At 31.0% G+C, this 14,287-nt stretch overlaps 2 protein-coding genes and 1 non-coding gene across 3 annotated transcripts; 1 reads left to right on the forward strand and 2 right to left on the reverse strand.

The window, feature by feature from the left end:
- Window positions 1–5,260: 5,260 nt before the first annotated feature.
- Window positions 5,261–5,345, forward strand: TRNAM-CAU (transfer RNA methionine (anticodon CAU)). The gene is given in 2 exon segments: window positions 5,261–5,298; window positions 5,310–5,345. It is a non-coding gene; the product is annotated as a tRNA-Met (tRNA).
- A 560-nt stretch (window positions 5,346–5,905) lies between these two features.
- Window positions 5,906–7,980, reverse strand: LOC18602755 (RNA-binding protein). Its single transcript, XM_007034348.3, has 5 exons — window positions 7,614–7,980; window positions 7,391–7,505; window positions 6,989–7,226; window positions 6,356–6,484; window positions 5,906–6,191 (listed from the first exon to the last, which is right to left on the reverse strand). Exons 1-5 carry the CDS (start codon window positions 7,691–7,693, stop codon window positions 6,067–6,069), a joined length of 687 nt encoding a protein of 228 aa, XP_007034410.3. The 5' UTR covers window positions 7,694–7,980; the 3' UTR covers window positions 5,906–6,066.
- Window positions 7,981–8,950: 970 nt separating this feature from the next.
- LOC18602756 (putative F-box protein PP2-B12) lies at window positions 8,951–11,635 on the reverse strand. Its single transcript, XM_018120297.2, has 3 exons — window positions 11,229–11,635; window positions 9,899–10,017; window positions 8,951–9,772 (listed from the first exon to the last, which is right to left on the reverse strand). The coding sequence occupies exons 1-3, from the start codon at window positions 11,508–11,510 to the stop codon at window positions 9,373–9,375; spliced, it is 801 nt and encodes a 266-aa protein (XP_017975786.1). The 5' UTR covers window positions 11,511–11,635; the 3' UTR covers window positions 8,951–9,372.
- Window positions 11,636–14,287: the final 2,652 nt, after the last annotated feature.

A 14,287-nucleotide genomic window follows, 5' to 3' on the forward strand; every position in this document is an offset into this window, starting at 1 on the left:
AAATCGGTTTTAAAAAGTTGAAACCAGTGGTTCCAAAGCTATGGAATGATTTTTTTCTTTTCATTTTTATTCCATTTTTTTCTTTTATTTTTAAGCTTATAGTTATTTGTTCTTATTCATTCAAAATTATAAAAAAATTATATCTGAATAGTTAATTTATTAGTTAATATACAATATCTTATTTAAAAAATAAAATTCGAATACTCCATTTTTAATTAAAAATAAACTGTATAATAGATTGGTAAGTCATGATAGACAATATTCGTCATTTTTTTATGTAGTAATTACATTCTCAAAGCTCTCTTTTTTTTTAATTGGTATATTCGTTGAAAACAAAAAAAAAAAAGATGTATTGGCGGCTGGTAATTTCTATATTTGGCGCATGCGTTCAAGACAGTCGGCAGAAAGGTGCACCAATCCAATTGGTCCCGCTGCATAACAGTGCCAGCCACCCAACTTGGACTCTGGAACAGAACACCGACTCAAGGGGAAAAGTCAAGAGTAAGATGGCGTAGGACGAAAAATATGCACATCAATGGCAGTAAGCAATTGCTCAATTGCAACTACAACTTGTACAGAGTACAACCACAACAAAGCTTTTGAAAGTTATGAATGCTCTTTGCTCTCCATACGAAACAATTGTCGCTGTCAGATTGTACTCAAATATTGCCGTAGGTGCTCATTATTGCAAGAGTTGTCAAGACACAAAACTACTAGTATTAACATAGATTATTATTGTTTGTCAATTATATACTAGTGTTTAACATAAATCATGATGTAGAGGAAGTATTATATAGTATGGTCAATACAAGACACACAACCACTAGTATTAACATAGATTATTATTGTTTGTAAATTATATACTAGTATTAACATAAATCATGATGTAAAGGAAGTATTATATAGTATGGTCAATACTTTCTCTCTAATTGTATAATTTAAACAGGAAGTATCATTTTTCTTAATGGGACAATGTAAATAAATATATATATATGTATAGTGCCATTACATGGACACCATTTTGCCAAATGGCTGTCACTCATTGAGTGATATAAATTTGCTTTCGTGAGCTGGATTTTCTGCCACTGTTTTCAGTCACATGTTGCCCCCATTGCCCAACATTAAGATAAACTAATTAATAAATCAGGAATAATATCATTGCCTTAAATAATTGTTGGAGCTCTTCTGACTGCTCTTGTGATTAAGACTAATATTCACCATAATCACATTTTCAATCACCACATAGCTAAATGTTATTGTTATTTTGTTGGCTGTCGGATAATTCAGCTATTTAGCATGAAGATAATAATTAATACTTAATATAAATAGTAAATCATATATATTTATTTGTCAGACAATCCAATTATCAGATATTTAATATTTCTTTCATTATAGTTTTTTTTTTAAATGCATTTCTTTCATTACTAAGTATTATTTTCCCAAGTAGCGGTCAGAGGAAGCTGGTCCCTGGAGGTAGGTAAATATATAGAGGTTAGAATTTAATTGTCATGTCATTTAATAATTTGTTCCCCTCCTTGGTGGAATATTTCAGTAAGGCTGCCCCAACAAAGTTTGCTGTCACTGTTCTTTCTTCTCTTTTTTAATTTTTTATTTTTGGGGTAGAACGATTAAGGCAATTTATCAACTTCAGTGCTTCTAAGATGTGGTGCGTTACAGCGGACAAAAATTTTATTATCGAAAATGAAAAGCAAATAATATTAGTTTTTTTTTGATAAAATACTCCTTTTTCTAAAAGGTTTAGTTAAAATTTTAAACGAATTTATTACTTTTTGAAATTGATATTTTATCTAAAAAATACAAACACCATTAATAGAGTTAAAAAAATATTAAAATATTTTTTCTTTTTTATTAAATTTAAAAAAAAGCTGTGCTCTCAAAGGGAGGGAGCACTTGATCGGTGCTCCCTTTGTGGAGTCCGATTGAGTCTTCTAAGGGAGCTCGAGTGCTCTCCATCTGGAGAGTTTTTTTTTAATTAATAAAATTATGTAATAGTAATTTTAAAAATTAATTAAAGATAAAATTATTTTTTATTCTTATCATATCATCAAATTAACGAAAACATTAACAATTGACTAACGGCTAGATCTAAGTATCAAACGAAAAATATATTTTTTGAGGGAGTGTTCATTTTGAAAAGTAATTAATTTTTGCGTAATTTCAATCAAAACTTAAAGAGATAAGGATATTTTATCTTAATTTTTTTGCTGCTTTCTCTTTCACAAAATCATACCACAAATTTTTATTTCAAAAATATTTAACTAATTCTTTTTTCTCTTATAATAAATTTCAATCATCAAGTTTACAAATAGATGACGTTTGGTATTTTACAATGTAATGTGATTACAAATAATGTGATTGTAAACAATGTGATTGTAAAAAAAATGTGCAATATTTAGTATATAAGTAAAGTAATTATTAAAATGCAAGAATGATAACTTTGCGACGTTTGGTTTACAAGTACTTTGTTAGGAATGTATAATTAATTTTCAAAATTATTCTTATTTATTAAAATGTAAATTTAATATACTTGTATTTTTATTGTTAATTTTTATATAATATCATCTTTTAAATATATTTTTAATGTCATACATTTTATTTCTATTTTTTATTATAATCTTATATATTTTATTTTTATTTTTTAATATAATTGTCTATATTTTATTTTATTTTAATTTTTGTTTCTTTTAAAATATACTATAAATTTTATTGATAGTCACTATGACTATTGAGAATAATCAAAAAAATCTTCGAAATCTTTATAAAAAATGAATTATAATATTATAAAATATTTTTAATAAAGTCACAAAGTTGAAAGTTAAAAATGTCTATTGAAAAGTACAATACAATCTGATTACATTGGTTTTAAACTGTAATCACATTACATCTATTGAATGTAATATGATTACATTGCAATCTTATATTATAATGATTTGTTACAAAACAAATACTGTAATATAATTTAATTGAATACATTATAGAGAATATGTTTCCACTTCCCTCATAACAAAGATTAACTTAGTATTCGTTTTTACATAAGGTTTGAACAGTCTTCATCCTCTTATTAAATAAAAGAATTCATCCAACTATTGAATTTAACTAATACCATAAGCATGGGAAAGAATTTAAATAAAGATTTAAATTCGAAATATGATGTATATATATATATATATATATATAACAAAATCGGTGCCATTTTCTCCCATGTAACTAAAACCCTAACTCAAAATACTGTCATTTGAACAAAGCAAGAAGAAAAGAAAAAAAAAAAAACCAGACCAATCAAAATGATGTCGTTTTAATCGACTGAAAGGAAAAATAAAAATGGAGAGAGCCTCCAATTGAAGGGTCAATTGAAGTCAATTGCAACAATAGCTATGAGAGCTACTTTTATATATAGTATTATATATTATTATATGTATATTATTGAGATTACCCTAATCATTTCCAATTTACACTTATAATTGCTTATAAGTACCCCTCCTCGATATTGTTGTTTTCTTCATTTTGATAAAAAGGCAAATACTGAGAAAATAATAAAAAATTCAGATAAGTATATGTAGACCAGAATAGTGATGGTTGGACAATTAAACGGAATAAGCTGATTTTGTATAGAGGACTACGCAAAGCATCTAAATTAAAGAACGGTTAAAGGCACATTTTCTACCCATTAAACAAATCAAAGGTCTTGGATTACATTTGCTAATATTCTATTACTACGTTTGAGTTGACTAATAATTAATGGTGTGAAAGAAGATAATGATGTTGAGACGTTAATTACATATAACATTTGTGTATAAAAGAAAAGAGAGAGAGAGATAAGGTATAATCAATTTAAAAACATAAGGGAAACTATACTTTATGTAAAAGAGTGAAAGAAAGAATAAAAGGATGGGAATAGCTACTGTTCTGAAGATACCAATTTGGATTCCATGCTTTTGGTTTTTTAACCAATAACAAGAAGAATAGAACCAAAAAAAAAAAAAAAGAAGAAACAAAATGCAATGGAATGTTAAAAGGGTTCCATCAAACGGAGTAAGACAAGAGACTTTTTCAGTGAATGGAGGAGACTCCCACTACACAAGAACAATTGTTGGGAACGATGTGGAAAATTGGATGAAAGAATTAAATCGCTTTCGTGTTTGTGTTGTCTGGTAGTTCCTAAAGAATCGAATTACACAATGACAAAGACTTGTATAGATTGAGTCTTGATCGCAATTCTAAAATTTGCATGTGTTTAGGCATGGGGAATTCGATTCTCTTGGCTTTCTAGATTGATTTTCGCATATATATGTTTGCCCATTAAGTTAATTCTCCCAACAAATCATGGAGTAATCAACTTTTGAAAAATTAAACCTTTGAATCCATTCAAAATGCCTTCCATGACAGGAAAGAGTGAGGAAAGGATTTCTTTTGACTTTATGGCAGCTAAATTCAAAATAAAATGTTTTATCTTCCATTTTTCCTTCCACTTCATCCGTGGAGTTCTTTTTTTCCCCACCGATCATCATGTGTTGTGTAATAAACGTAAATATGCGCGTACAAAGATACCCAAATCCACTCAAAATGGAAAAAGGGGTGTCGGATTAGTCAGACTCATCCGGAACTTTGTGTAAAGTCCACAAAAGCTGAATAAGCCGAAGCTAGTGACCTACCCAACCCAAAAGAAAGTTCGACCTTGTATCCATTTGTCATCTTAATATACTTAAGTCGTTATCAACAACAATGAATTCAAACGACAAGCCAAATAAAATAAATACAAAATTTGACATAAAATTTTTTTTCCTTTAAACTGGTTTTTTCCTTTAGAATTTCCTTATTTTTGGTATGAATTCAATGGCAAATACAACAGGGTTGAGCCAATTTGTGCTCGAGAATATTATAATGAATGCTTAAATTCAAATATTATTAAGACACACAAATAAATCAAACATTCAAAACATGAATATATTTAGGACTTTAGTAACTGAATGTGTTCCACAACTTGTTTGGATTTTGCCCACATGCTTGACTTTTTCCATTAGAGCGGGGAGAAAAACGAAGTTAGAAAGAAAAAAAAATGGAAGGATTCTAGAAGTTGGATAATTTTCTAAAGTCAAATTCAGCGTCGTTACAATGAGAAAGGACAGGGAAAGAAACACCTACCTATGCTACTTGTTAGGGACTAGGGTAGTGCAGAAAATGACCAGGTGGTTTGACAATTCTTACTAGATATATGGAAGAGTTAGCCGAAGAAATCAATGGGGTGGTGGCGCAGTTGGCTAGCGCGTAGGTCTCATAGCTTCTGAGTTATCCTGAGGTCGAGAGTTCGAGCCTCTCTCACCCCACTTTTTTAAGTATGAAAATCAGAACTGACAGCCCAACTTGAAGAGTATGAAGTTATTATCTCTGAAAGACTAAAATCAGAACTGACAGCCCAACTTGGACAGTATGAAGTTATTCTCTCTTACTAGCTCGCCAACCTGCTGATTTACACAAACTCGTTGCTCCAGTATAAAAATTGACAGACATTAAGCTTATAAGGAAAAAAAACAAATGGCTAAGAACAAATAATCTGGTATCAGATATTAAGATCTTGCTAGTAAGACTTTGCACTATCAATTAAGCTCAAATAGCATTGCACAAACTTGTTTTCTTAATTGACATTTTCTCTCTTTCCACTTTCTAATCATATTTGTGCTACCAGAATGCTAGGCAATATTTAAATTCAATGTAGGAGAGAAACTGCTTGCCTTACAGTTTACTTATGGGATGTTTTGCCGACACTGGTAGTCGCTTTTATAAAAGAAGCTAAATTTGTATATGTTTTTACTGTGGTGACATGATCAGATTTGGAATATCTACTCTCAGAGAACAAACCAGCCACAACCATTTGCACCCGAGAACAAAAACTCAAATATGAACTTCTGCATCTAGAGAAATCATAGTATATTGATACAAAACAGAGGAGAGATTGAGATACCATTCATCATTACCCAAAAACTCTTGATGAACATCTCTTGGCAATTGATCACTTAAGTTTTAAACATACTGCAACACTGATCAAAATTAATGCCAGTCTACTATTCCTCCAAATGTTGTAGAGCCCACCCCTTCCCATATTTCACCAGAGCCTACTTCCTCACTGTCAACACCTTCCATGTCACAGTCCCACCAGCCACAACCATTTGCATCTGCTAGGCAGGGAGCAAAAAATCAAGAATCTAATAGAACTTCACCAGTAAAGAACTTAAAATGAAAAAAGGAAAATGAAAGAGAACAAAAGCTTCATAGAACTTCACCAGATAATGTATTATGATTAATTCTTGAAGAAATCTTAGGAAATAATTATGCTTACAGTGATTATAATGGGGTTTTGGTTTCTTGTTGCTTAGAGAACACTCCCTTCTTCCTCTTTTCTTTGGTTTTGGTGGATCATCTCCCAAAACTAGAAAAGGCCTTCGTGTTCTGTGCTCTTCAACTAAACCTGGTAATCCACACAATTCAAGTTCATAACCCCTAATGTAAAACATCATAATCAACTGAAAAATGTAAGATTAACCCAAGCTCATCAACTTTCATATTTAGCAGTCAGAGATGTTACAACTACAACAGAAAATCTATATAGGGTGCAAACTTACCATCCGTTATTTGACAAGAAAATGGTAAAATATGTAATACACTAACAATTGACATCTTTAGCTAATTAAGCCATCCTTTATGTTTCGTCTAACTTCTACTTCATGTTCATTTCACTTGCAAATGCTCCCCAGACTTGTTATAAGCTTTCTGTCTTTCTGAGCCAATATACATGACATTGACCTGTGTCTGGATAGTTCATTAAAGAAGAATTGCTTGACCATGTCTATATATTTGAGGTTGACATTTCTAACATTTAAAACCAAGACATCAGAAAAAGCATAGTTTTTCATAGTTGGTGTCCACTTTTCCTCAAGCAACTTAGAAACAAAAAAACAAAAGCATTCGATACCTTCAAATGGATTCTGTCTTTTGCTTGAAGTTTCTTCTTTTTCTTCTTCTTCACCAACACCACCTGAACTTACCATACAATCTACTTTCTCAGTGCTATCTTGCTTAAACTGCTCAAAAACAACTTTGTCAATAACATCTTTTTTCTCTATTTCCTCTTCTTTCTTGCTCTCATTGTGCTTATTAACAGAGTCCCCTTCTTTCCGAAGCAATAGCGATGAGAAAGGCCTTGATTTCTCCTATCAAGAATTGGGTTTTTTTCAATTTGAACTAAGTAAGCTAAAAAAATATATTAAAAATCTTGGCTGCCAGGAAATTCTAAGTAATCAAGTATTAAAGAAAACATTTTCTCCACAAAATTCAGAGGCTCAAAAATGAAAGTTACAAAAGGGCAAAACATTACCTGTACGGTTTTGGGAATACCAGAACTTCTGGGAAGCTTTCGGTTCAGGAAATCTGATAATGACGTAAACTTCTTCGAATCTTTGTTACGCGAATCCTCTTTTAATTCCTCAGAACTAATTTCATACAGAGTTTTAACCCAAACCACAAAAAATCACCAAACTCCAAAACAAAAATAGATCAAGAGAGACGAGGGCAAGCGACATTATGATCGGTTTACTTACAAATTGGAAGAGCGTGAGAGGAAGGTTGAAGCAATAGTGTACTGCCCGAAGACCCTTGTCGGAGTTTGCTTTGAATTCATTTCCTTTTTCTTGTTCTTCACTTCTTCAACCGCTGCTTATATCTTTTCTTTTTTCTGCTTCGATTTTTAGAATTTGATCTCCATTTTTGAAAAATTGAGGTCTGTTTTTCTAGTTTTGGTCAGTTACTAAATTTTTTGCTTCAATTTTATCTTTTTATGGGTTTGGGCGCCAAGTTTTTTGGAAGTTTTCACTTTTCAAAAAATTTTTGCACCCGCTGGAAACAAGCAACATGCAGTTTATGGGTTGAGACTTGAGATTTGATTTCGGTAATCTCTCCTACGTCTCAAACATTTTATTTGTGTTCATTTTAATCCTTAATCTTTAAAGTATTGTTCTGTGACTCCTTACATTAACTTATTGAAGTAAATGCAATTCAGTTTTTTTTTTTATATCAATTGGTTTTAGGGAATGCAGATCTACACACAATAGGTCAATAATCAATGAGCAATGGAAACTAAAGCTAAATGGCAGGTTCAAGTCTAATTTTACAAACTAGTACAAAATGTTTCTACCTTGGTAATCAGAATCTTTTCTTCGATATTCAAAAGGCAGCACATAAATAATCCAAATGAGAGCAGAGAAGCGCATAGCGCGTGGAATCGGGTGTTCCACGTCATTACGATGTGTTACAATGGCGGGCGAGGGGCCTTATTCTTGCTGAGAGAAATGAGATTAGGGCTAAAGTTAGCACATAGCGGATGCATGAAGAATTGATAACAGGTTAGTTACAGACATGAGTGATCAATCTTCGGAACAACTCCTCATTTCAAAGGTAAAAGCAAAGAAGTTTGAGTCGATCACGCAAAAAGAAATGGAAGCTTTGTGTTCTGACTCAAATATACTTGAATTTAACATTCCAATTTAGTCGGAGAAACATCAGAAGGCATGATCAAGGCACTACTGCTGCAGCTGTCATAAAGAGCGGCATAAAATGCTAAAATGGCTCAAGTAATCATAAAATACTATGAAATTCCTGACCATCTGCTATCTTTAGGGCCTAATCCCAATCCTTCAATAAGTTTCAATTACTGCAAATATATATATACAAAAAAAAAAAAACCCTCTCAATCATTAAATATGCCGTGATTATCGAGTTGGGGATTGGGTGGATGGATGGAAATTGAGGTGGCAGATTTCTTCTATGAACAATTTGACAATGGTTGTACAATGATACAATGGCCAGCAAGGTCTTATTGCTGGATAAGGCGAAAAGTTACATACATAGCACAGATGCATGTGATTTGAGAACAGACAACTTTAAGAACCACAATAGTCTTTCATTGAAATGATCAATACTAAGACTTGAGTGATCAATATTCAGTGCAACACAGCTAAACTGCTAAAGGCAACAATTTTAACCTTCTACCCTCTCAAGTAAAGTATTAGTTGAATATAGTATACTCCAATCTAAAGTAACAGAAGCCACTTTCTAGAAGATCAGCTTCTCTTTGCTTCTACTGGTTTTCTAAGACAGCATATTTAGTTAACAAATTGAAAGGTTTGGTTTCTCACACAAAATCAAGAAATGGTGTCACACTCCAAATTGGTAGTACTTGGATTGAGATACCACTTCTACAACTATAGTATACCACGCTAGCAAATATTCCCACCAAACATGTTGTATATATATGTCACAAGCAATAATTTTATCACAGCATACTATGGAAATTCTTGTCTATCAACTATCTTTAGGCCTAATATCAATTCCTTCAATAATGAGGCCTTTCTTAGCGGTAGAATTATCAACCTCCCGTAACCTACAAACAGCTTTCCCATCATCTCCATGTTCATTGAAGAACTCACCCAACTTCACCTCCATCCACCCATCCCCTCTCTCACGAGAAAATTGAGGAATATTAGATGAAGGGTCTAGGAATACACGAAAAGTACGCCCAGCATCACTTTCTTCTAACTTGACATGCAGGTCTACAGGTTTTTTGTCAAATCCAGATCTAGATGTTGCAAATTTATAGACAAGGTAAGCTACATAAGCTGTCTTAGGAGACAAAATTTTAGTCTCTATCACCCCCTTCACATCCAGCGACCATACTTGTTTGAGCTCAGCAACTTCAGAGAACCTAAAAATGCAGTCACATATGCATTATTCATTGGAAATGACATTTTGATCCCTAAGACAGTATTATATAGCAACATAATTGTAAACTTTTGAAACAAATAAGAAGATAATGAAAGAGCAGACAAACCTAGACTGAGGCAGACATTTCCATCTCCATTTGGTAGGTGTGTTTACCTCAGCAATTGAAAGCCTTCGGGCCCCCATCATGTAACATTTTTTCCCAGTTGCTTTGTCCAGTCCAAAGCTCTGCATAGTAGAATCAAGATGGTAAACATGCTAATATTATTTACATATGCAACAAAGGAAAGGGAGGATTAACTCAGGTAGAATACATAATTCAAATGGTTTGGGTTCATAAACGACAAGTTAGTTTCCTTGACTTATTAGCGATTAAGATCCAGTGAGAATCACAGAATAATAATTTATTGGAAAGGATAAAAGCTATGTTGTCCACCATATTTTATCTACTAAATTTTCTCAGCTGAACTAGTGTGACTTTCTTACTTATGCCATGCACATATCACAGTCTGCATGTATTTCCTAAAATTAGGATTCTATAACATATATCTCTCATTCATAAATGGTCAAGTCAATGAAGATCTATGCATCATATGCAAATGATCAATTCTAGAAAAACACTCCTTATGAATTCCCAAGAACAAATGATTCATGTAGCAATTGTAATATATCCGACCCTGGAAAGAAAGGACCGACATTAAAGATGTTGTTAAATACATAAACCACTTACAGACACACACATCTTTGGGTGAAGGAGGGTAGGTCTGTCACCTCAGACCTTTTTCACACATAAGTGATGGGGATAAAACTAGATTTTCTTTGGCTAAGCAATACCAGGACGAAAAATGTTTTCACGCTATGTTCCCAATAAACAAGGTGCATATTACTCCTTTTTGTGTACAAGTTTCCTACCATCAGCTCAAAGAAAGTGGAGGCAAACTATTTAAGTTAACTTTGTCTAATGGTTTTTATGTCATTAGTTTTAGCAGGCTTGTCCTTTCTCATAGTTCTCTTTCCTGATTGAATGAAATTTCAAACATCACAGACACTCATATGGACTGCCTAATTATTTGGGACTACTCGTGCCACCAAATCATTTGACAAGGCTTGACTATTGATTTTTCCATTTTCCAGGAAATTCCCAAGTTTCAAAATGGTAAAAGCGTACGGCAGCCTAAACAAGTGATGTTTCATCAAAAAAATTGTAGCAATCAAGTTCATGGACACAAGAAGAACTCTAAAGCTAAATTCTCCAATGCTCAACAAGTCAATCACCTTGTTAAATAAATGCCCAATAAATAGATTAATCTAATTTATACACTGTGGCTATTCTATTTTCATCTAAATAAAACGACCCAAATCTAAGTCAACCCATTTTATTGCAGAAATAAAAAATTGAAGAAAAACATACCATAAATTTTTTTAAAAAAAAAAATTACCATGGTGCCGTTGTTAATAAGAACCCCGCGATTGCAAAGATGGAAATAAAGCTGTGTCTTGGACATGGAAGCAGTCAACCGCTTGGACAAGGATGAGGATGCATTCGAAATGATCTCATAACAATCCGACGGCAGAAATTTGCCCCAAATGGTATCTGAATTAGCGGCTGATCTGAAGACGGGAGAGACAAGCTTTGATCTGCAAACATCGGTTGGGGATGTAAAGGAGAGTATGTAAGAAATGCACTCTTCTGGTAATACGCTGGTAATATCTGATTTCATTGTGTTTTGTTGCCCTCGTCTATTTCTCAGTACTCATTTCATTGCCAAATTTGCCAGGTGTTTCGCTGGTCTTGGTGTTTACCTCCGGATTATTCTTTTCGATCATTTTGGCTTTTCATCTCTTAATACAATCGATTTCTTCCTGACACGTACTCCATGGTTTTATTATTTCAATAAAAAAATTATATACACTGAAATGTTTAATTTAATAATAAATACGCGTATCTGATCTTATTTAATTCAAAAAGACAAGTTAAAATTTTTAATTTTGCTTTATTTTTTTTATCATTTTATTGTGTATGTCTTAAATTAAAGATTAAATGTTTAAATCGGGGTTAAACATTTTCAAACATTTCAATTATAACAATTAAGGATCAAATGTTTTCAATTTTTTACAATTAAATGTAAGTTGACAGATGGATGAAACATGTATCACACGTGACACAAAGTCGTATTGAAAATGTAATTATTATACGTCATGTTAAAAATTTAATTGTTACACATTATGTTAAAAATTTAATTGTTACATGTCATGTTGAAAAATGTAGATATTATAAGTCATGTTAAAAATTTAATTGTTACACGTCATGTTAAAAAATATAGTTATTACACGCTATGTTAAACATTTAATTGTTACATATTATGTTAAAAATTTAATTGTTACCCTCGATTTTAAAAATGTAATTGTTACACACTATGTTAAAAAATATAATTGTTACATGTCATGTTAAAAACTATAGTTGTTATAAGTCATAATAAAAAAGTTGTTACACACTATGTTATAATTTGATTTGTTTTAACTTAACAGAAAAGATTTTTTAATAAAACTATCCTTTTATATCTTAATCTCCCAAGTCAGCGTCCACATCGCTCATGTTCTACACGTGTCAGACACCTTTCATCTTAGCTCTTAATTGTAAGAAACCAAAAATATTTGGTACTTAATTGTTATAATTAAAATATTTGACCCTAAATTGAAAAAAATCTAAAAACTTTAATCCCAAATTGAGCATTTATTTTAAATTAAAGGACTCTTTCTTTTATTTATAGATTTATTTTTAAAGCTTTCTGAACATTTATTATTACAATTAAAAATCACGTACATCTGAGTATTTAGTTTAATAATATATATTATAAAAATTTAAAAAGTAAAATTCAAATATAAAATCCTTCTTAATTTTTTATAGATTTTTTTTATATTTTAGTTTTTACCTTGACTCTCTTTTTATTATTTTGTATATTGTAACACGACAAGATTTCTTGTTAAAGTATTTTAGAAGTTTATTATTACAATAAAAAATTATGCACACGTGACATTTAATTTAATGATAAGTGCAATTGACGTCGAGTAGAGACAACCAAAATTCCTAAAAAAAATTTAATGGTATATGTAATTTATACCCACCGCAAAAGTTAAATACAAATTTTTATATTATTATTTGAGTTTACTAATTTCTTTTAAAAATTCTGAATATATGATATGTCCATCAATCTATTTTCATTTTGAATTTTTAGCTTTATTTAACTATTTAAATTAGAAATTTTATGAATTTTGTCATTTTTATAACTTCTTTCTCTTAAATAAGACTAATGAAAAAGGCCCAAAATTGATGATGTGAACAAAAATACAAAGTTTATATATGTTGTATCGATCCATAAGAAAGTTGAATTCCTATTATTGAACCCAATTTATTTGGATTGTTGTGCAAGCTCTTACAAACCTAAAAATGTAAGGGTCTGTTTTTTTGTGGGGCCAGGGTCGGCAAGGACTAAGGCTGCTAAGAAAATAATTAAATTAAGCATTTCCTTTTTAGAGCTTGAAGATAAAATTGGACATTTCGAGAGTAAAATGAGGCTAAAGTATGAACCTTGGGGAAGTACCCAATAAACAAAATAGCTAGCATTAAAATATCAGCCTAAGCCTACAAATCATGGATTATCTTTATCCGTATATAGACATCCAAAATATACGGACATAATTTTTTGATGTATTTGTTCATTATTCTTGGGGGTTGGTCGATTTATTCGATTTCAACCGACTACTGCACTTCCCTAAGTTTAGAAGGTTCTAATAGTTTGAACAAGTATACACAATTACCTTGCCACCCTCTCACTAATAGTTAGGGGTGAGTCAAATCAATGAACTAATTGAAATGAATACAATTTAGATAAAACAATTTAGTTACATCAAAATATTTGGTTCATTAGTTGATGTATAATTTTATTATCTAAAAAGTAAGATTCAAATCCTCTTTCCCCAATTATAAAAAAAATAATAAAATAATTCGGTTCAATTAGTCCATTAAATTTATTGATTCAAAAATTTTGATTTAATTGATTTATTTGATCGATTTTCGATTTTAAAATTTTTAAACAGAACTGATAAAAAATAAACTAATATTTTTTATTTATATATATTATTTTTAAATTTATATAAAATATATATATTTTCGCTAATAATTTTTATTCTATGAATGAAGTTTATAAATTTTAATATTATAATTTATAAAAAAATGATAAAATTTTTATTCTTTTGGTTAAAAATCGATCCAATTAAATCAATTTGATGTTTAATTGATTCAATTTTCCCTGGTGTTTAGTCGATTCTGATTAGTTCTCTAAAAATGTTTGATTTATTTAATATTTAAGTATGACAAACCAAACCGATGAAACTGTCTAATTGTTAACCCCTACTTATAGCTAATTTTTTTTTATCTCAAAGATTCATTGCTATGGCAGCTGCCCTCTTGTGTGTATAAACAAAGAAACAGGGAATA

The sequence above is a fragment of the Theobroma cacao genome, chromosome 4 (assembly GCF_053813885.1).
Source record: "Theobroma cacao isolate CCN51 chromosome 4, ASM5381388v1, whole genome shotgun sequence".
Taxonomy (NCBI): Eukaryota; Viridiplantae; Streptophyta; class Magnoliopsida; order Malvales; family Malvaceae; genus Theobroma; species Theobroma cacao.